The sequence below is a fragment of the Anguilla anguilla genome, chromosome 5 (genome assembly GCF_013347855.1).
Source record: "Anguilla anguilla isolate fAngAng1 chromosome 5, fAngAng1.pri, whole genome shotgun sequence".
Lineage (NCBI taxonomy): Eukaryota > Metazoa > Chordata > Actinopteri > Anguilliformes > Anguillidae > Anguilla > Anguilla anguilla.
The window spans coordinates 20,289,585-20,310,469 of record NC_049205.1 but is presented as its reverse complement, the minus strand read 5'-3'; the positions used below and the strand labels follow the sequence as shown (position 1 = coordinate 20,310,469).

At 39.6% G+C, this 20,885-nt stretch overlaps 1 protein-coding gene and 2 long non-coding RNA genes across 3 annotated transcripts; 2 read left to right on the top strand and 1 right to left on the bottom strand.

Annotated features, from left to right (window-relative positions):
• The first annotated feature begins 1,989 nt into the window (after window positions 1–1,989).
• On the top strand, window positions 1,990–3,717 carry LOC118228374. The gene is made up of 3 exons (XR_004765470.1): window positions 1,990–2,191; window positions 2,297–2,481; window positions 2,633–3,717. It is a non-coding gene; the product is annotated as an uncharacterized LOC118228374 (long non-coding RNA).
• Window positions 3,718–4,801: 1,084 nt separating this feature from the next.
• Window positions 4,802–9,103, bottom strand: LOC118227221. Its single transcript, XR_004765209.1, has 3 exons — window positions 8,189–9,103; window positions 5,605–5,820; window positions 4,802–5,495 (listed from the first exon to the last, which is right to left on the bottom strand). It is a non-coding gene; the product is annotated as an uncharacterized LOC118227221 (long non-coding RNA).
• Window positions 9,104–11,706: 2,603 nt separating this feature from the next.
• LOC118227119 lies at window positions 11,707–16,719 on the top strand. The gene is made up of 2 exons (XM_035417265.1): window positions 11,707–12,092; window positions 14,494–16,719. Exons 1-2 carry the CDS (start codon window positions 11,796–11,798, stop codon window positions 15,007–15,009), a joined length of 813 nt encoding a protein of 270 aa, XP_035273156.1. The 5' UTR covers window positions 11,707–11,795; the 3' UTR covers window positions 15,010–16,719.
• Window positions 16,720–20,885: the final 4,166 nt, after the last annotated feature.

Sequence of the window (20,885 nt, the reverse complement as noted above, 5' to 3'; positions counted from 1 at the left end):
GGTGTTCCGCAAGGATCAATTTTTGGACCGATTTTATTTTCTATTTATATAAATAATCTTGGGGTAGGATTAAATCCAGCAAAGGTACACCACCTTTATGCAGATGACACAATTATTTATACTATAGCGCCATCTTTAAAAGTGGCAATGGATTCCCTACAGACTGCTTTTAATTTATTGCAGATGTCACTTGTTAATTTAAAATTGGTTTTAAATTCTAAAAAGACTAAATTTATGATTTTTTCACGTTCCCGTTCATCACCCACTGACTGTACGGTTTTAACACTAGATGGCACTCAGCTAGAGAGGGTTACCACTTACAAATATCTTGGCATCTGGATTGATGACAAGATGACCTTTAGCGTCCATATTGATAGCCTTCTAAATTAACTTCGACCAAAGTTAGGTTTTTATTTTCATTCAAAAAAATGTTTTCCTTTTACTTCTAGAAAAAGATTAGTTCAAAGTACTTTTTTGTCAGTATTAGACTATGGTGATGAAATTTATATGCATGCATCTTCATCTCTATTGAAAAAACTGGATGTAGTCTATCATGCTGCCCTGCGGTTTGTAACTTGTGCAAGTGTACATACGCACCATTGTAACTTATATGAAATGGTTCAATGGACTTCATCGTATTCAAGGAGAAAAACCCATATGTTATTTTTTATTTTAAAAGCTTTACTGGGTAAACTACCGCAGTACATATCCAGCTTACTGAAATATTACTCTAGTAGCCATAACACTAGATCCTCAGAGAAAATTCTCCTCATGGTCCCAAGTACTCAAACAGAACTGGGTAAATCAGCCTTTTCCTTTCATGCCCCGCATGTCTGGAATGAGTTACAAGGCATTCTTAATCTGAAATCCTTACCCTCTCTTGACATGTTTAAAAATATGTTAAAATCAGCTTTTACTGATTTTAGCAACAAGTGCCTTTTAGCTCCTGATCCTTGTGTGTGTGTTTTTTTTTTTCTTTGGTATGTTTTTAATATGAAACTTTTATTTTTCTGCTGCCATCTTGACCAGGACTCCCTGGCAGAAGAGATATTGTATCTCAATGGGACCTTCCTGGTTAAATAAAGGATAATAAATAAATAAATAAATAAATCGAAGTTTCTCTGTAAGGCGCATCAGGTGGGTCCGTTTATTACGGCATTCATATCATATACATTACATGCATGTACATTTTTTGTCTAACCTTTTGCGGATATTTTTTTTTTGTTCAAAGAGTACCAATTAATGCAATGTAGCCTACTGGCTAAAATACTATCAGTGTCGGATAAAATTCTAATTAACCTAATGTGAAAAATAGGCTATGTAGCCTACAAGCATAAGAGAAATAAAAAGCATGTCCCAGTTGCCTTTTGTACTTCTAGATATTGCCAGTAATGTTAAAGCACTATGGTCTTTGCTGTAAAACTAAATTGTAGCATCCCGACACAAATGAACTATATTGTGCTTAGCAATAATTGTTAAAATTTATTCATTCGCTTATTTAAACAATCAGTAATTGTAGGCCTATTGGTATTACGCCACTGTTCTGTAAACTGGTCACAGCAATAAATATTTTAGCAATTCTCTCCATCAAGCATATGACTTATTTCCCATATGGCTATCTGTGCAGCCTGAGTGGTAGCAGTGACACCTAGTGTCTTTCAAACGTACAGTCACAAAAGCAAGTAATCAACTAAAACCATCAAGATACCGATCAATTCTGTCTATTTCCCCTTTCATAAAGGTTCTAAATTTTGTAAGCTTTTTTATATACATAAAGGCAGAATATAGACACTCACCTTAGCTTACTGGCCCATGCTAACATTGTTCATTAACAATATGCAAATTAAAAAAATTATAAGAATTTGTGTGCTCATAAATACTGTAAATAAATAACAGTCCCTTAAAAATTTATCAATTTCTGCTTAACTGGAGAATCACATACAAACAGTTATTGTTCTCCTTTTCTTTTTTTTTTTGTAGAAAGAAGAGGCAGACCAGCTATTGATGTTACCAGAGAACATATTGAATTTCTGCTGAAGCAAGGTCATACAATTAAAATAAATCGCTAAAATACTGGGATGCTCTTCATCATTTCTGTACAAGAGGCCAAAGTTGATGGGTATACCTGTGAGAAGTAGGCTGTCTGCAATAGATGATGGCGAACTGGAACAGCATGTGAGGCGACTTCAGGGTCAATATCCTAATTCTGGGAATCAGGTCATTGGTGGTCTTTATATCTTTTGTAATTCACATTTGCGTGTCATTGTTTTGCGAGTATCATGGTAATTTATTTCAGATGATGAGAGCCCTGTTGCATGCACAGGGTGTGATTGTTACACGGACCAGGGTGCGTGAGATGTTAACGAGGATAAATCCTACTGCTGCTGCAAGGAGATGGAGCCAGACAGTTGCAAGACGGGTTTATCATGCACCGTACCCCAACAGTTTGTGGCACATTGATGGGAACATGCGCCTTATAAGGTTAATTACCAGATCTGTCATACTTTTGAATATTTTGAAAAGAACTATTGCAAGTTAAAAACTGAAGTTTACAGCTATATTGTTTCCAGACTGCTATCCATACTATATTTTCATTTAAGTAATTTTCTTATTTGTTATCTGACCTTTCTAGATGGGGCTTTGTGATTCATGGTGCCATTGATGGACACTCCCGTCTGATTACTTACCTCAACTGCAGCACAGTGCCATAACAGTGCTTTCTCAGTTTTTGAAAGCAACGTGCCTCTATGGGCTACCCTCGAGAGTCAGATCTGACCATGGTGGTGAAAACCTGCTTGTGGCTTTAATCATGCATCTAGTTCAAGGAATTGAACACAGAAGTTCCATAACAGGAGAGTCAGTTCACAATCAGAGAATTGAATGTCTTTGGCGTGACGTATTTTTGCATGTGTTGCAGCACTTTTACCTTACGTTCTACTCTGTAGAGGATTCAGAGGTTCTAAACCCAGATAATGATGTCCATATACTTTCACTGCATATTGTTTATCTTCCTGAGATTCAAAACAGGCTGGAGCATTTTGGACAGGCCTGGAACCACCATGCGTTGCGAACAGAAAATAATCACACACCGACTCAACTCTGGACAGAGGGCATGCTCACAAACATTGCAACAGACAACACAGCTGTCAACAATGTGTTTGGGGAAAATCCCTACAGCGAACAAAACATTGATGCCATCTTAGCTCGGCATGGAATTCAAACACTGCTGACACTTGATGACAGACTTCCCGGCTGTAACTGTAGAGCCACCTCAACTCATCCTCACTCAGCAACAACAGGCATCTGTGCACAATGTAGTCCAACACATTTCTGATCTAAAGATAAAATATCAGGCTTGCTGTACTGCAATTGTCTGTATTTTACAAGCTCAAGTATGAGCTAGTAAAATTTAAAGCCCAGGGACTAAACCTGATCCGTTGCATATTATCCAGGAAGGAAAAAGATTTTGGGTCTCTTCATACTTCAAATCCTGCATTAATTGTCACTGCATTAAGTCAGTAATAACAATTAGACATTTTGAGGCAATATGTAATATAACTTGTTTCCGTTGTAATTTGAAATAGACATGCCTCTATTTTTGAATTTGAATCCTAAAATGCATCAGCTTAATGACTATTATGGTTTATGTTAATCATTTGGTATAATGTCAGATTATTACTTTGTTAGACTTGATTCTCCATGTATGAATAAAAACAAGACATGGTGGTTTTTCTTGAGCAAGATATCCATTATAACTGTAAAGATCAATAAAATGCTCATATTTATTTTTAAAATTTGTCTTATTTCCACATTTATTTATTTTATTTGGCACGTTAAATGTTCCATTAACAATGACATGCTGGAAGAAATGAAAAGACACAAAGTACTGCAGAACATTTTTAAATTTCATGTTGTCAGTGTAATATTTCTTGCTGACTGGAATCTCTGGAAGGCTGATAAAACTTTGTGAATTTACGGTATGCATGAATATAACAAGAAAGCATTTTCCCTGTCGTTATGTTGCGTCTTATTTGCTGTTAATGTCACGGTTTCTGTGCAGGGTAGATCATTTTTCCGTGCCTGCACCGGCTCAGTAGTTAGCATTCCGATTAGCCACTCGGCTAATCGTTATTTTGGTGTGTGGGGACGATTAGTTTCGAGCTTGCAGATTAGCCACTCGGCTAATCGTTGTTTTTGGTTCCTGCGGGATGATTGTTCCTGCGCTAACATTCCTTGCATTCCTGCAGGATTACCTCTGATCTGTTTCACCTGTTGGTTGCTCGCATCTTCCGCTGATTACCAGCCACACCTGTGGCTGGGTATTTAAAGCGTCAGTAGACAGTGGAACGGTGCTTGAGTGTAACGTTTTTTGCTCTAGCCAATTCCCTGTCGCTTTTCTGAGCAATGTATAAGGATTTTAGGAACCAAGGAATTTAAAAGAATTGAGACTTCAGTTTGTTTTTTGGGAATAAGGTATTAGGACAGTATTCTGAGGTTGGCAGTTTTTAGGGGTTATTGTGTCACCTTCGGGGCACAAACCTTTCTGCCTCTTACTAACCAGTTTTCCCGCTGGTTTTAGTTGGCTTCAGAACGTCTTCTGTTTGTTTTTGAAAAGACATTTTCCTTTTTCTCAGCTTCGCTTAGAAGTCGTTTATTCTTCATTTCTCATTTCCCTGTTCCTTTATTTTTTATATACTCCTTCTTCCTCAGTTACCCGTTTAGGGGTTTATTATTATTTGGGATACGTCCTTTAGGAGTATAGCACCCCCTTATTTCGTCTCTCACGAGACTTGGTGGTTACTGGAGTGCCCTTTGGTAACTTGTAGATCCCCCTGTCTGGTCTTCACACTTCCCCTCCCTCACAGTTGATTAATCTAACTTGTGTTCTAACAGCAAAAATTTACTTAAGTGCTCTGAAAAACTCAATATTTAATAACCTGTTAAGTCACTCTGACACTGACCTTCCCTCTAACATGTTTTGTTCAGAGTCAACTGAAGTTACTTGGTGCAGCCTTGAATCTATGAAAAGTGAACAGAACTAATGCATATTTCCAATTGTGGACACAAGACGTAATTTTCAATACTTTGTATAAACCACATTACTGCATAAGATTCTAGACAAACTGCGGGTATCGGTTACCTATAAAATTTCAATCTGAATCAACATTGTTAGAAAAATACCACTAACAAAGCACATCAACGTGTGCAAAAATGTTAATTTTTTTACATTATAGTGACATTCATGACAAATTATGCAACTCTAAATGTTGGAGCTTGCAAAATTCCCTCCATCATGTATTTCTTGAAGGCTTCATAGGAAGAGTGCATTGGCAGGTGGAGTACAAGAAGACAAGTATTTGCTTCTGGGAAGATTTTTCTGCCCTCATGGAGAAACAGGATTTGTGGCTTGTGGGGAGATCAAAGGGGAGGCACTGCTGAGGCTCCAGAGGCAAACTCCAAGACAGTCTCAAGAGTGATAGGGCCAGCTTCCTCTTCTGTTGGACACCAGGTAGAGAGTAATTATCAGACATGTTGGATTTAATTCCTCAATTATGTTACTTGGTACTTAGGAATCCTCTTTTTTTTAAATTACAAAATACAAACCCTCAATATCAATCAACCAGTCTCTCCAGAAGCATACTGTCTGGTTTTTCTCAAGATCTTCTATTGCTGCCCTGCATGGAGAAGTCCACAGTGAAAAGATTGATCAGGTCCCTGGCCTGAAGTGGTCTTTCTTCACAGACAAACATCTCATGGAAGAGGGCAGGGTATATCTGGAGGTGTTCAAGTAATCCAAGAGTCTTGAAGCCCTCCGCAAACCTGCAGGACAGGAATATCCCTATTAGGAGCCATGAATGAATTTAGAAGGTGAAAGTGAGTGAAATTCATAGTAATATTAATGTTTTGTGATGGTTTAAATGGATGTTTGTTATTGTTTGTGATTTTTATTTATTGTGCAATCATGGTGATTATTGAGTTTGGTCACATGGGTATGGGCGGTGATATTCATAGTTGAGAAGCTCCTGTTCACCTGCATGCAGCTGGTAGGAAAGAAGGTGAGTGCGTCGTATTTTTTTTGTTGACCGCCACTTGCTTTTGATCGCTGTGATTATTTTGATTATTGTTATGCACGTTGTAATACGCTGATCTTTTTCATTAATAGGTTACGAAACATTTTTTTGGATCTCAGAATCTTTTTGGTAGCGCGTCAGACAAAGCATCCAGGACACACAATTTCATGATCAGATGGAGTGTCAGGATGCGTGGGGGGTTGGGACCCAAACGCAGAGGGTGGGAAAAAATACAAAACTCCAAATGAAAGAACAAGAAGACTTTACTTGAAACAAGGAAACAAAAGGGAACAGAAGGGAACAAAAAACTTTGCAGGGCGGCCTTCAACAACGAAGGGAATACAACCAAACGCAGGAACAAAGAAAATCCAGAAAATACAAACACGAGGAAACCAGAACATGGACAGGGACGCATGAGCAGGTACTTGAGGAGGGGAGCACAGAACAACCAGACATAACCACAAGGATCCAGCACCTGAGTCAAGGGAGGGGGAAACTTAAATAGACAGACACTGACGAGACATAGGAGGGTACCATGAACAATCAGGCCACGGAAGGGGAAGGGAAAACGAGACAGCCAGAACCAATAATAGGACAATTGAAAACAATCATACAATTAACACAAGGGGAGCAGGACACAAAACAGAGGTGCCGCCATCTGGCGACCCAACAGGGAAAACGCAGACAGGAACACAGGACCATGACATGGAGACCCAACATTTGCATTTTGCTGCAACCTATTATTTATTCTTTTAGTTTGCTTTGATTTAATCATTTGAATTATGTGATTGAATTAAGAAGTTACAATTACAACTTAAGTCATACATCACTTCTGGAATGCTTATTTTTTTAAACACAATATGAATGGAATATTTTGGAGTGCTTAATTCTTTTGGTGATGTGCTCCTCTAATTGAAGGTGTCTGATGCAAAATTATATAGATTTTGCAATTTCCTTTGTGATTGTAAACAGACATATTAATTGGTAATAAATACTTTGACATTCCTTCAGGTCGTCGTTATTGCCCGGTCATTTTTTTCCCATCAGGTACACCAGGTATACTTACATAACCCTACCCAGCAGAGCACATTTTATTTTAGGTAATTATTATTATTAATTATTAAGAATAATAATATTCACCCCTATGTACTTACTATGGCTTCAAAAAAGAACAGAGTTGAATAAGACCCTCTGACATTATCAACACATGAACATCATAAAATTGAAAAGTAAACATTTGTTTAGGTCTTTTTTACAGATTTGATTGTGCAGGTAAACTTTAAAAGTGTCAGCTGGCTGCATGCTTTGTTTAAATGAATAATACAAGACCAGGAATTGCTTACTGGTCAACAGCATCCCTCATTCTTCCATTCATGAGGAACTCTACAGCAGAGCGAACCACGGAGTCCTTATATTACATTTTTGTCACATGACTGAGGGAACCTATAATGCTCAGGCTATCTGCTGCTTCTCCAATGGCAATATTTGCCTCCTCAATTGTTGCTGCTTCTTGTATCTGAGTGAATTAAAAGAAATTAATATATTCAACATATACAAGTTCAACCAATAAGTTTTAATGTGAATACCAAAATGAATACCCATTAATGTTTATACTCATTATTTATACATTATTTATACTTATACTGGGCATCGCCAGGGTTTAAAGTACCTCATAGCTGTAGTGCGCCGCCATGTGGCCCGTTTTGGGTATTGCCAAAACCGACTGACACAAATCTTAATACTTTCAGAAAATAATAACGGAACAAAATATGGGTGTCTTTTTTTTAATTCATTTTGGTTATATCTAACTACATTCTGTTTCTGTGTAATAGATAATAGATAGCCTAGCTACTACTGTTTCTAATCTCGTTCCTTGTTTTTTTTCCATCTTTTATTAGTTATTTGTTTGGTGACTTGAATGTATGGATTTTCTATAGATTATGAATAGTAAAGTAAAATATTATTTATGAATACATTGTTATTTCCATTTTGAAAATTGTTAGGCCGCTCAGAGAAGGCTTAGCAGGCCCTGACGGTCCGCCACAGTAAATAACAAAGGTAGCCTACATATACACAGTCCGTAGTGCTAACATGCTAAATCAATCGTGCAAACTTACTTTGTGCCACTGGATGACGTCGGAAAAGTCGCCTTGTTGTGGGAGGGAGAAAGCGGGCCCCGGCCTGGGCCAGAAACGCCGAGGTCGCTCTCCTCCACACTGTTGAATGCTTCTTCAAAAGATGCACACTTCTCAGAGTCTGATGCAACTGGGTTTATTGTTGGTAAATCAAAGATTACATAAAATAACCCGGGCTGATCTGCGCAGTTCAGTACAATTATCAATCACTCATAAGTAAAGACAATACATCAGATCATTCTCCAAGCATTCCCAAAACACACACCATGTGCGCGCACACACACCCACACACTCTCCCCTCGGGCCAACTGCCTCTTATATCCATTTTCTAACTCCTCCTGTTGTGTAGCTTAAATCTAGTACTTCCCATTTAATTTTGTTAATTACGTAATGTTGTTGACATCATTATTTTTATCTGACTCCCAACTCTCGGACACCATTGTTTATCAGCCCCTCCCTAGTGCTCGTCTCCCGCCTGTCTCACCCTCCCTCTTCTATCATAAGTCACATATTCTGATAACACATTTTCCAAAAAAGGCAGAAGCTTCCGTTAGTTTCACAAAGGCGCCTTTATACAGCTTAGTCAGCAGGGCAGAAATTATGTGTGTATTACGTGTTTGTTCTTATTGTATCTATTTAGTATGAAGCGTTCCCCTGCTGCCGGTTCCCCATACAATGGGCTTGTGTTTTTTGAGTACATTTGTATTTATTTCCCACATTTTGGTTGCCTAGGTCGACCTTGGTCCACCTGTATCTTTCTTCCTTTGCTAGCCGGATGATACGTTAGGGGGGAGACAGCTGGTGCTCATTGATACACTCCTTTCCCATATACACTGGGCCTGTGCTCTCTAACTACATATCTTTCCTCATACAATGGGCTTGTGTTTTTTTAGTACATCTAAATTTATTTCCCACATTGTGGTAGAAAGTAAACCCTGAGGACTTCGACTTCGGGATGCAAAATCCTGTCTTGCACGAGAGCTGCATTAAACAGTCGATCAAAAGTCAATGTTCTGTCCCTTTCCCTTCCCCGGTCGATTTCTTTCTCGAATCCCGCTAAAACGTCTTGTGACAGTATCCAGTAAGAATCTGTTCCTAGGTGATGTGTTTTAGACCTACAGGTCACACAGTTACACGTCAAAACATTGCTTCAAACATCGCAGTTACGTTCATTATATGTCAATTAAAATTACAGATATCTAAAACTGCATTCTGGATAGGAAGAATTACAATTATGGATATCCACAATATTCATACAGATGTCCACAATTGCATTTTTACTAGTCATAATGCCAATTATGCATATCCATAATGACATTTTTACTAGTCAAAATGTATTTTTGGATATTCAAAATTACATTATAGATATCTGGAATGGTTTTTCATTTTGGATATCTGAAATTAAAATTATGACTAGTAACAAATCTTTGAAATTTTTGCAAATTTATTAAAAATAAACTATCACATTTACGTAAGTATTCATACCCTTTGCTATGACACTCAAAATTGAGATCAGGTGCATCCTGTTTCCATTGGTCATACTTGAGATGTTTCTACAACTTGATTGGAGTCCACCTGTGGTAAATTCAATTGATTGGACATTATTTGAAAAGACACAGTTGACAGTGCATGTCAGAGCAAAGACCAAGCCATGAAGTCGAAGGAATTGTCCATAGACCGCCGAGACAGGATTGTGTTGAGGTACAGATCTGGGGAAGGGTACTGAAAAATGTATGCAGCATCGAAGGTCCCAAAGTGGCCTCATCATTCTTAAACGGAAGAAGTTTGGAATCACCAGGACTCTTCCTAGAGCTGGCCGCCTGGCCAAACTGAGTAATCGGGGAGAAGAGCCTTGGCCAGGGAGGTGACCAAGAACCCGCTGGTCACTCTGACAGAGCTCCCGAGTTCTTCTGTGGAGATGGGAGAACCTTCCAGAAGGACAACCTTCTATGCAGTGCTCCACCAACCAGGCCTTTATGTTAGAGTGGCTGGACGGAAGCCACTCCTCAGTAAAAGGCACATGACAGCCCGCTTTGAGTTTGCCAAAAGGCACCTAAAGGACCCTCAGACTGAGAAACAAGATTCTCTGGTCCGATGAAGCCAAGATTGAACTCTTTGGCCACAATGCCAAGCGTCACGTTTGGAGGAAACCAGGCACCGCTCATTACCTGGCCAATACCATCCCTACGGTGAAGCATGTTGGTGGCAGCATCATGCTGTGGGGATGTTTTCCAGCTGCAGGACTAATCAGGTTCAATCGAAATATGAACGGAGCAAAGTGCAAAGAGATCCTTGATGACTCAGAGATCCTCAGACTGAGGCGAAGGTTCACCTTCCAAGAGGACTATGACCCTAAGCACACAGCCAAGACAACACAGGAGTGGCTTCGGGACAAGTTTATGAATGTCCTTGAGTGGCCCGGCCAGAGCCCAGACTTGAACTCGATCAAACATCTCTGGAGAGATTTGAAAATACCTGAGCAGCAACACTCCCCATCCAATCTGACAGAGCTTGAGAGGATATGCAGAGAAGAATGGGAGATATACCATAAATACAGGTGTGCCAAGCTTATGTGTCCTACCCAAGAAAACTTTTGACTGTAATCGCAGTCAAAGGTGGCTCAACAATGTACTGAGTAAAGACATAAAAGAATACTCCCTATTCTATACAGAACAGTTAAATAATACACAATTGTGTATAGTTCATATGAATTCTAATTTTTTTTTTTTTTTTTTTGCTACCACTCAAATATTTATTGATTTATTGGTCATTAAAAAGACATTTAAAAGAGAAAAAAAAAATTGGTTGTTATGTTCATACAATTTTACTAAAATATTTAGGGGGTCATGCTCCCATTGTATTGCTTGGTATTATTATTATTATTATTATTATTATCAGACTTTTTGTAAAAAAAAAAAAGAAAAAAAAGAAAAGCACAATGTCCCGATGGCAATCGTTGTAAAGCTGGCAGGTTCTCTGAAATTTTGAAAATATCTAAAATATCCTTTAGCTATTGCAATTAAAACTGCCCGGGTCAATACAAAACCTACACTAAAACTGAAATAGCCTAATATTTAAACAACCCAGAAAGTGAACTACGTCAAGGAGTTATGCTGAAATGCTTGGGGAGGTTTTCCTTGGCGACTAATAATTGTCGTCATATTCTTATTTACAAAGATGTAGGCCTACTTGGGACTACCGTAATATCCCCGAACGCTAAAAATTTATGTTTATTTATTTTTTTATTATTTATTTGTTTGTTCTGTTTCTGATGTCATTGCATAATTTTTCTGTTTTTAGTTCTTTAATTGTTCTATATAACTGTCGTGGCCCGTTCACTCTAAGGATATCTCAAATGGAACTCCATGGTAAAACAATGGTTAAATTAAAATGAAAAGAAAGTAGAAACTCAAGAAGACATCGACGTTGTTTAACTGTTTTCGCAAGGTTACATGACGGTGTCTCCCCAAGTTGTGCGGCGTCAGAGACGGCGTCTATGCAGACCCTGACGTCAGACGCAGACTGCAGACGCAGACGCAGGCTCTTCTGGAGGAACGAGAATGCAGCCATAGTGATATGTATGTAGCATATGCATGGAGCAATGTCGGGTCTTGTGAAAAGAGAGTGTGACATTTTCCCTCACCCAGAGTTCAATCCAAGAACGACGCAACTACTGATTGAACTGACACAACAGCACTGGGACCAGTACAAAATAAATAAAACTCAATTTTATCAAATGCTGCACGGTGAATTCCTTGCGCACGGATACAATATTCCGGCGCAAAAGATTAGGAAAAAGTGGAATAATCTGCTTGTCACTTACAAGCGAACAAAAGACAGAACCAGGGTGTCAGGCGAAACGAGGATTACTTGGGAGTACTTTGAGGTACGTTAAGAAGCTACCGATCAAATTTAGCTACATATAGCTTGTCAAATCCGCGACATTTCCGTCCTCTCACTTGCAACACTTCGTGGACATGAGCCCCGGTGTTTGTCAGTTTAAGTGTATGATCATAAGTTTTATTGTATTGAAGCTTATTTTTTCAACAAAATGTGTGTGGCACTAATATGTAGCCTAAATCCTGATGCCTGGGACGGCTAAACAGGTCTCTGGGAGATAGCTTTACAACAGTACACAGCAATAACCTAGCTATCTGTGCTTCCTTATGGAGGATTATTCCGAAATTATGCTTTCTAATGCAGTGTTAAAACACACGTAAATCTCGATTGATCATTCCTGCGTTAGAATTAACGTGCCCAGCCGAGGTTTTTAATCCATTATCAATTAGCCTGCCATTCCAATAAAATAATTGAATTATTGAATAATTAAATTAATAAATTATGGAATATTTAGTATTGTGAATGTTTATATTCCCGGTGATAAAATGCCAGCACAAAGTGAAATCAGTGTTCAAAATACATTTTTGTGTGCTTGTTTAAAGTGAGTCCACAATAAACTTAAATATTGTTCAGTCATTTGGGATAGAAGGAAACGGCATAAGCTATAAATGACATGAAATTGTAGAAGCTTTAAGTTCATAACAAACAAATAAGTGTTTCAATGTAATCATTGGGTTATTTTTCTAGTTGGAATATTGGTCTTAATTTGAGGAAATGCATAATGGGTCTGTTACTTGGTAAATGGACTGCATTTTATGCAGCGCTTTACAGTTGATGCCTTTCATTCACCCATTCACGCACACACACTCACACCAACAGTGAAAGGTTGCCATGCAAGGTACCAGTCAACTGATTGGGAGCAATTAGGGGTTAGGTGTCTTGCTCAGGGTCACTTCGACACGCCCAGGGCGGGGGATCGAACCGGCAACCCTCTGACTGCCAGACAACTACTCTAGTTACAGGGGCATATTTTGGCTGTTGATTTTTATTCTTGGATATTGGTTGCACCGATATTCAGTGTCCGATACTCAGTATGTTGAAAACGCATTGTTAACACTGATAATTGGTTAATTACTAATTTTTTAAAAATGACTTCCACTATTTCTGTTACTATACGATTACTATAATACTAAAATTAAAATGACTATGGGCAGCAGTGTAGTATAATGGGTAAGAAACTGGTCCTGTAACATAAAACATTGCAGGTTAAATTCCGGGGTGGGACATTGTCATTGTACCCTTGAGCAAGGTATTTAACCTGCATTGCTTCAGTATATATCAGCTGTATAAATGGAAGCAATGCAAATGCAATGTAAAAGTTGTGTAAATCGCTCTGGATGAGAGCTTCTGCTAAATGCCGGTAATGTACTAGTTGGAATGTGATAAATTAGTGACTGAACAAAATTATGATTAGCTAACTTTGTCATTTACCGGGCTGTTCCTTGTACAAATAAAATCTGCAAATGTTTTGTTTTGGATTGCGGGCAGGCATATGTCAACTTTACAATCTGTGAATTTTAATCATCATAAAAGCTGAGCAAAGTAAAGATGATTCACCTTGCTAATTTATACTATAGACTTGAGCTGTGTGTATGTAAAAGTTCATATGTTTGGTGTTTCGTTCTGCAACTTCAGGAACGAAACACCAAACACAAACTTCATTTGTGATGGCTGCACTAGTTCCGCTAGCCTTGTGCAACATTGCATACACAAACGCTGCATCTGTCACCACCTAACTGCAGCTGGCATCCCCATAATTGCCTTTTGCATTGCTAAAATTAAACATGGTTCCTGCGGATCCACTTTTATGTCTTTAAAGTTTTGGTGCAATATGTTGTACATTGTGAGGTTTGAGTCTTTGAAAAGTGCCTGTTCTCACTGATGTTCCCTAAAGAGGGAAGGAGTGCTGGGCATCAACACTGTTGACTGTCAAACCTCTGATTGCAACAACTGAAGAGAATCTTGATCCCAGAATCTGGGATAAATTGAGGAAATTGTGGAAATGGCAATAAAATAAAATAAAATATGGAAAGTCTTGGAATCCGTGGCACCTGCGACTTCCGTGACAAACACCCAACCTTACTGATCAGTATATCCCAATCACCATGAAATCCCCATCTTTATTATCTGAAATTATTTTTCTCACAATCATGCAATATTTCCAGCATATTTTTTCCCTCTTAAATTATGCCCTCGGTTAAGTTATGTTCATGTTGGCATTGATGTGAAGTACATATCAAGAGACAGCACAGTATGTGTAAAAAATGTACAAAATGTGTCAAACACATGTTCACGTTTAATGGCTGCAAATGTTTTGTGTAGGACTTCATTCCGATGTGCAATGTCAAGCTTTGATTTTCAACCATATTTTTGTGTCCATTCTGCAGGCCCTTGACAGCATTCTGTCACAGACAGTGGGCGTACCGCCAATATCGAGGGCCGCTATCTCCACAGCACTCTTCCCTACCGTTACCGAGCAACGCCCAGCACCAGCGCTCATGTTGCCCTCCCCTGCACCGTGTACGCCCACTCCTTCGCTCACTCAATCACCTGACGGAAGCCAGGGAAGCTACACGGACTCCACCATCACCACCTCGCCAACGACGTCACGCCCGCCCAGGGCAGAGGCCGACAGGAAGAGGAGCACGTTGCTGGATGCCACAGACATGTTTCTGGAGAATTACGAAGGGCACACGCTGCGACGCACGAAAGTTCTGGAGAGCCTGGCCAACAGACACACGCGGCGAAACTTTGTAGCGGAAAAACGGAGGGAAAACCGGGAGGCGAGGAGAGAGAAGCGGGAGGAGGACATGCTGGCCTGTTTGAAGGACATGTCTTCAACGCTCCGCCAGATTTCAAAGCAACAGGACCGTATCATAGCTCTGCTGGAAAAAAGACCCTAATTTGTCCCTCTAATTGGTTTTGCATGTGTGTGCTCTATATATTTTATCTGAATAGCTTGTGTGCAGGCCAGAGAGTCAGAGTATGGTATGGAAGTCCAGCAGTCCTGGACTAATTTTGTTTAGTGATGTCTACACTTGTTAACCCAGCTCTAAGTAAAAAAAAAGGAAGTTGCACAGGAATGTGAGAGTGGGTTAATGGTGCATTAGCATTTCTCACAGCTGTCAACACAGTGACCCAATACCAGTGTTCTTTTAAAACCCAGATCCTTTTTTAATGTTTACACACAAAATTCAAAACAGCAGGTGAATTGTGCTAAATTATAATTCCCTTTAGTTTTGATATATATTTGCAGTCAATATAATTAATTGTTTCAAATTTCGTAGTTCTAACCAAGTGAAAATAAGTTCCATCTCTTCTGCTTCCCTTCCTATGAATAAAGGCCCTGATTACGTTTAAGCAGTATGTCCACTTGGGGGCAGTGTGTTAAATTAGTCAAACGTAATCAAGCCAGAGTAACCCATGCAGATGTTGGTGAAGGAGGCCTGCTTACACAGATGGGTGAATGATAGAGAGCCAGGTAAAAACAAAGCCAAGTTACTATCATTAATCATTAATTAAATCATTAATAAATGAGTTTCAAACCCTCAATACTCAAATACATTATGACAAAGACTTGATTCTTAGAACTGATGTGTGATGCTTGAAGTGATGTAGACCTGAAAAAGTTGCTCTGTTTTAGGGCTGTGTCACCCTTAATCATAAAGGAAAGCTGAGGTTAAACTCCTATGGCAGAAGCTGGATAAATTGACAACTTTAGTATCCCCCCAGGTGCATTGTAATTAGAATCTAAAAACAACAATTTACTTTTATGATAAACTTCTCTTCATTTTACAAAATGTGTTTTCTCCAATATACATCTTGCCAGTGCTGAGGCACGTGTTTATGTAAGTACAGTAGCTGGGTAGTTACTTGACTAACTCGTCTACCAACCTAGGTAGGTATTGTGAATAATGTCATGGTATTTTATGGAATTATGTTATGGAAACATTATGTTATGGAATTTTCTGCATTCATCATGTGATTGTGTTTTACAGCAGATTCTATAGAATAAGTTTATGGTCAGCTAACTCAGCTTGACACATTGTACTCATTCAAACCCCTTCGTGTATCTCTGTAGGATGTGTCAAATGAATGTTCCAGCATCCAGCATTAAGAGGTCAGAAACTTCAGTGTTAAGAATTCAGATGTGAATTTGTGTTTTTTCCACAAAAAATGGAATAAAAAGTTGGCGTAACAGACAGTGGAATTTGGAAAAATGGGAGAGAGGGGAATAGAGTAACATCCACATGCATAATGGGGATTCACGCCTCGCTCCCATCAGCTGAATTGATCCTGACTGCAAAAACAATGACAGCTGCAGTGACGTTCAGGTAATTTCAGGTGTGGAACTAGGCCTAAAGGACTGTGATCTCCTCACTTTCTAGCTTGATGAAGGGAGAGATGTGTTATTATATTTTTAAGATAACTGGATATTTTCCAAGATAACTGAATTCCACTATGCCAAAATAGTCAGTAGATTACCAAGCTGAGGGTGATGTTGACTTAGACATTTGTATGTGTAAATGCAAGTGTGAGAAATGACTTGATTCACAGGTTGTGTATGTCAGTCAGTGCTGTAATTAAAGAGACACTGTGACTAGGTCGACACACAAGTCTCCTTAAAACTTTCTCAGTCTACAGTGGAAACCTGTTCAAGAAGGTTTTTCTCTTTTTTCATTTTTAAAATATGTCTCATTTAATCCCTACAGTGAAATAGATGCAATGAGGTTCCATTCTTAGGCAAGTAGTATACAAATGTTACTACCACAACTACCACTGTTCTCTTGAATGTTTCTGGAATGCACATTTTGTTCAAAGAACACCCCAATTCCTCACCAAGTGTACGAGTGCCTACGTTTGAATTTAGCCACGGCATTGCTAAGTTTAGTCTCCATTTTGAAAGGAAGGTTCAGTGAATGCAGACATTTGAGCATATGCCCTTAACTGGTCTCATAATCACAGGTTCAAGCCTGGACTACGTCATCAGCCAACTATGACCTGGTACTGCGTTCATAAATAATCTCTAAGTAGGAATGCTGATCTAGGGTAAGTTTGGCCTTTCAGCTGTTTATGCATGAGGTCATTGTATGGGCAGGGGAAATCTGATTTTTAGATGCTTCATGAACAGTGTCCCTGGACTCCTCAGTAGTAGGAAACAGTTTGTGCTGCCTGAGGGGGCATAAGACAGCGTTCTTCAGGTCACCCTGTATTTAATTCCACTCAGTGACAGACCAGGCACCTACTAGCCTAATTTGTTAGGTTTGTAACCTGCTACAATGAGCCTGACCAGGTTGACACTGATGTGAGAGAAGTCTGCCCAACTTCCAGGAATGTGCTCTGCTGATAAACCAAAGGTCAGGTACTTCTTCAGACAAATCGTTAACTTGTGTATGTTGGTGGTGATTCAAGCCAACTCGATCACTGACTTAACTCAAAGCTGGCTACAACTAGGTAGAAGCAATCACATTGTTAGAAACATTTCACAAATGGTTGGTTTCCTTTCAAGATGCGCTAGAAAGAAAGCATATGGGGTATAGAGTGGACAGTTGCTATCAATGAAATACCCCTCCTCAGACTGAGACTAGCTCACCTGTACTACTATAATGCATTCAATGTGCTAAATATTCACTGGCTCTCCTGTAGTACTATGTAACCTGTAGGGTGTAAAATCGCCAGTGACTCTCCTGTAGTAGTGTGGTCGGTAGGGTGTGAAATAGACACTGGCTCTCGTGTTGTGTTATGTGACATGTAGAGTCTAAAATAGTCACTGGCTTTCCTTATTGAGTGGGTTGTAGGGTGTGAAATAGTCATTGGCTCTACTGCTGTATTGTGTGGCTTGTAGGATGTAAAATTGTCACTGGCTCTCCTATAGTACTGTGTGGCCTGTAGGTTGCAGAATAGTCACTGGCTCTCCTCTGATACTGTGTGGCCTGTACAGTGTAAATAGTCACTGGCTCTCATGTAGTACTGTGTGGCCTGTAGGGTGTAAAGTAGTTTCTGGTTATTGAGTGAGGGTTTAGGAGGCATCCTACAACTGCAGTGGTCCTCATACAGGTGTGCCAAGAGCAAAAGCAGTGAGCTGAGAGGCACAATTGAGTAAAAATGGGGGAAATGGTTCTAGAGACTATGGAAGGTGCTGAACTGCAGACTTGTCACCATATAGTTAGCAACTATAGCTAAATCTAAAAACCAAATTAAAATGTTGAAATTGCTACAGAGCATTATATTTGGAATTTGTTTTTAATCTTTTTATAATAACACAATTATTTTTTATGGTATGATTCGATTTCAAATTAAATTAATCTTATTTTAGAACTTTTAGTTGGATGTGAAACATTTACATTCACATACAGGTCATTATGCGGGACCTTAAGTGTAATGCATGAAGTTCCTCATTTTTGAAAACCGTCAAGGTGTAGTAATTGCATATTACCAACAGGGGTCACCAAAGCATAAACAATAAAAGAGTCAGCACTATTCTGTTTATTCTGTTTGCTCAAATTACTTTCAAAGTTGACAGCTGTCCCCAGCTCATCCCTCCATTCTGTTTACACGACCCACAGGACACAATAACATTTCCTAACGAATCTGTATATTGGTGTAAAATCTGCTCCTGTTTACGTTTTGTAATTTGGCCTGATTGCATCGCAGTTTGTTTCAGAAAAACAGAAACAGTTTGGCCCTCGGCCTAAATGGTAAAGAGGTTTTTGGAAAGGAGAAAGGCCTACAGTCCACTAATCAATGCCATCTGTTTACGCGGCGTCTCCGTCCTCTCGCGCTCCCAGCGAAACTACAATGCGGAGCCGAGTTGTTTTCACTACTTGAAAGGGGGAAAAAACAGGATGTTTTTTCCACAGATTCCCCCCGAACGCGCAAATAAAAACATGCAGCCTACTTCATCTTCTGAAGTATGTCGGGATTAGGTCCCTTCGCTCATGCACTGCGGTTTGTTGTGTAATCGATGTGCTATGCACCGCGGTTCCTCGCTACCCAATGGTCTGCCAGCTCGTTTCCAGCAGCGATCTGGGCTCTTTTCCATCAGCATCGACATAATGCTGTTGGGAGTGGGGTGTGCTGCAGTATATGTTTTTATTTATGAAGCGGAGAGTGCCCAGTCCCCTCTTGTGTTGTGTGACTGTCAACTAACTACATGCTGCGCTAAGTAGTTGCAGGTCTTTCTGGATTGATTGCATAATCAGCACAAATACGATATTTCCCGCACAGGGGAACTCCAGGAGTATGCACAATTGTTTACGAATATCAGAAATCTCATTATAGCCCCTAACCAGCCATTCATCCACTCTCTTTGTATGAACCATAGACAGCCACGTCTCGCACATCACCTGTATACGCACTACGGATAAGGCCTTCAGAATGCCTTAGTCTCCATTAAAATTCCCTCTCCATTTCGTAACACACCCTGCATTCAGACAACCGAATGAAACAAAACAGGATGTCCATTTCAACCCAGACATTCAGGCTACTGTTATGTAGATTAGACAAATGGATTGTTCTCTCTGCATGGCCCCTGTTCTGTGGGGATACACAATGGTAGGCTAGGCTGCAATTTAAGCCTCTAACCTTCATATTGTGCAATCAGGCTATCTTTAGGGTTACATTACATTACATTACATTACATTTATTTGGCAGACGCTTTTATCCAAAGCGACGTACAAAAAGTGCATTTCATGGTCATGGACAACTACAAAACACAGGGTTGAGACCAGGCTGCTAGGCAGGACTGCTGTAGTCTATGGATGCTTCTAAGAACTGATCCAAGATCAGCTGGCCCGCAGTAGACCTTAGCCTTAACCACTGTTTGAGAAAAGCGTTGGCTGGTCCACGGTTACGTGGGGTGGGGGAAGGGGGGGCAGTGGAAATGTTGACGATTTTAAATTCCTTTATAAAACCTAGTGGAAATGCTGTTTGGTTGGCAGGCCTATTGAGGACAGAATCGGGCCAGTCACCATGCCTCGGGTTGTCCAAACCGACCCCTGGACCTGGTCATGTTGCCAGTCCAAACAGAAACACGAGATCCATTTAGCTGGAGTCACTTTTGAGAAGCTGAGCAGGAAGGGAGTTCCAACAGGAGAAAAAGTTCACTGACTGCCTCTCCTTCTCTCAACCCTTCTCATCAACTCCATCCCCAACTCTTCTTACCTCTGTCTCGATTTCTACTTCAGCTGTCCCTAATCTGCCTATCCTCCATCTCCATCTGTCTCGACATCCATCAACCCTCTGCTCCCAAGTCCTTAACTTCTCTCCATCTCCCCCATCCTGCCCCATCTTACTGTCCCTCTTCATCTTTCCTCACCTATTGATCTACCTCTTCTCATTTCCCTCTTTCCATCTCCCTCGTCTACACCTCCCTCCTCTTTATCTTTCTTCATTTCCTCTTCATCTATCCCTCTCCCTCTATTTCTCTGAGAATGAGAGATTCCCTCCCATATCTCTCATTCTCTTTAACTCTAACTTAAATCAGACACAAACAAATGAAACATCTTAATACCAGTACTTTATTATCCAGTCTGTGGATGGTAGGAGCTGTTGTCCAGGCAGTAAGAGCATATGAAAATTATACTCCAAACTCTAAACTTCCTATTTTCATTGTGTATTTGAAATTAGAATTGATATTATATATATATATATATATATATATATATATATATATACACACACATATATATATATTCCCAAAGTGCATTCTGTTTTATTTTTCTCTTGTACACTGACGCATTGCACCATATATAAATAATTACATTGTAAAAATGACTCA

Coding starts and splice junctions, on each gene's coding strand:
- LOC118227119 (XM_035417265.1), top strand. CDS start 11,796: ATGCATGGAGCAATGTCGGGTCTTGTGAAAAGAGAGTGTGACATTTTC. Junction 12,093..14,493: donor TTACTTGGGAGTACTTTGAG/GTACGTTAAGAA, acceptor TCCATTCTGCAG/GCCCTTGACAGCATTCTGTC.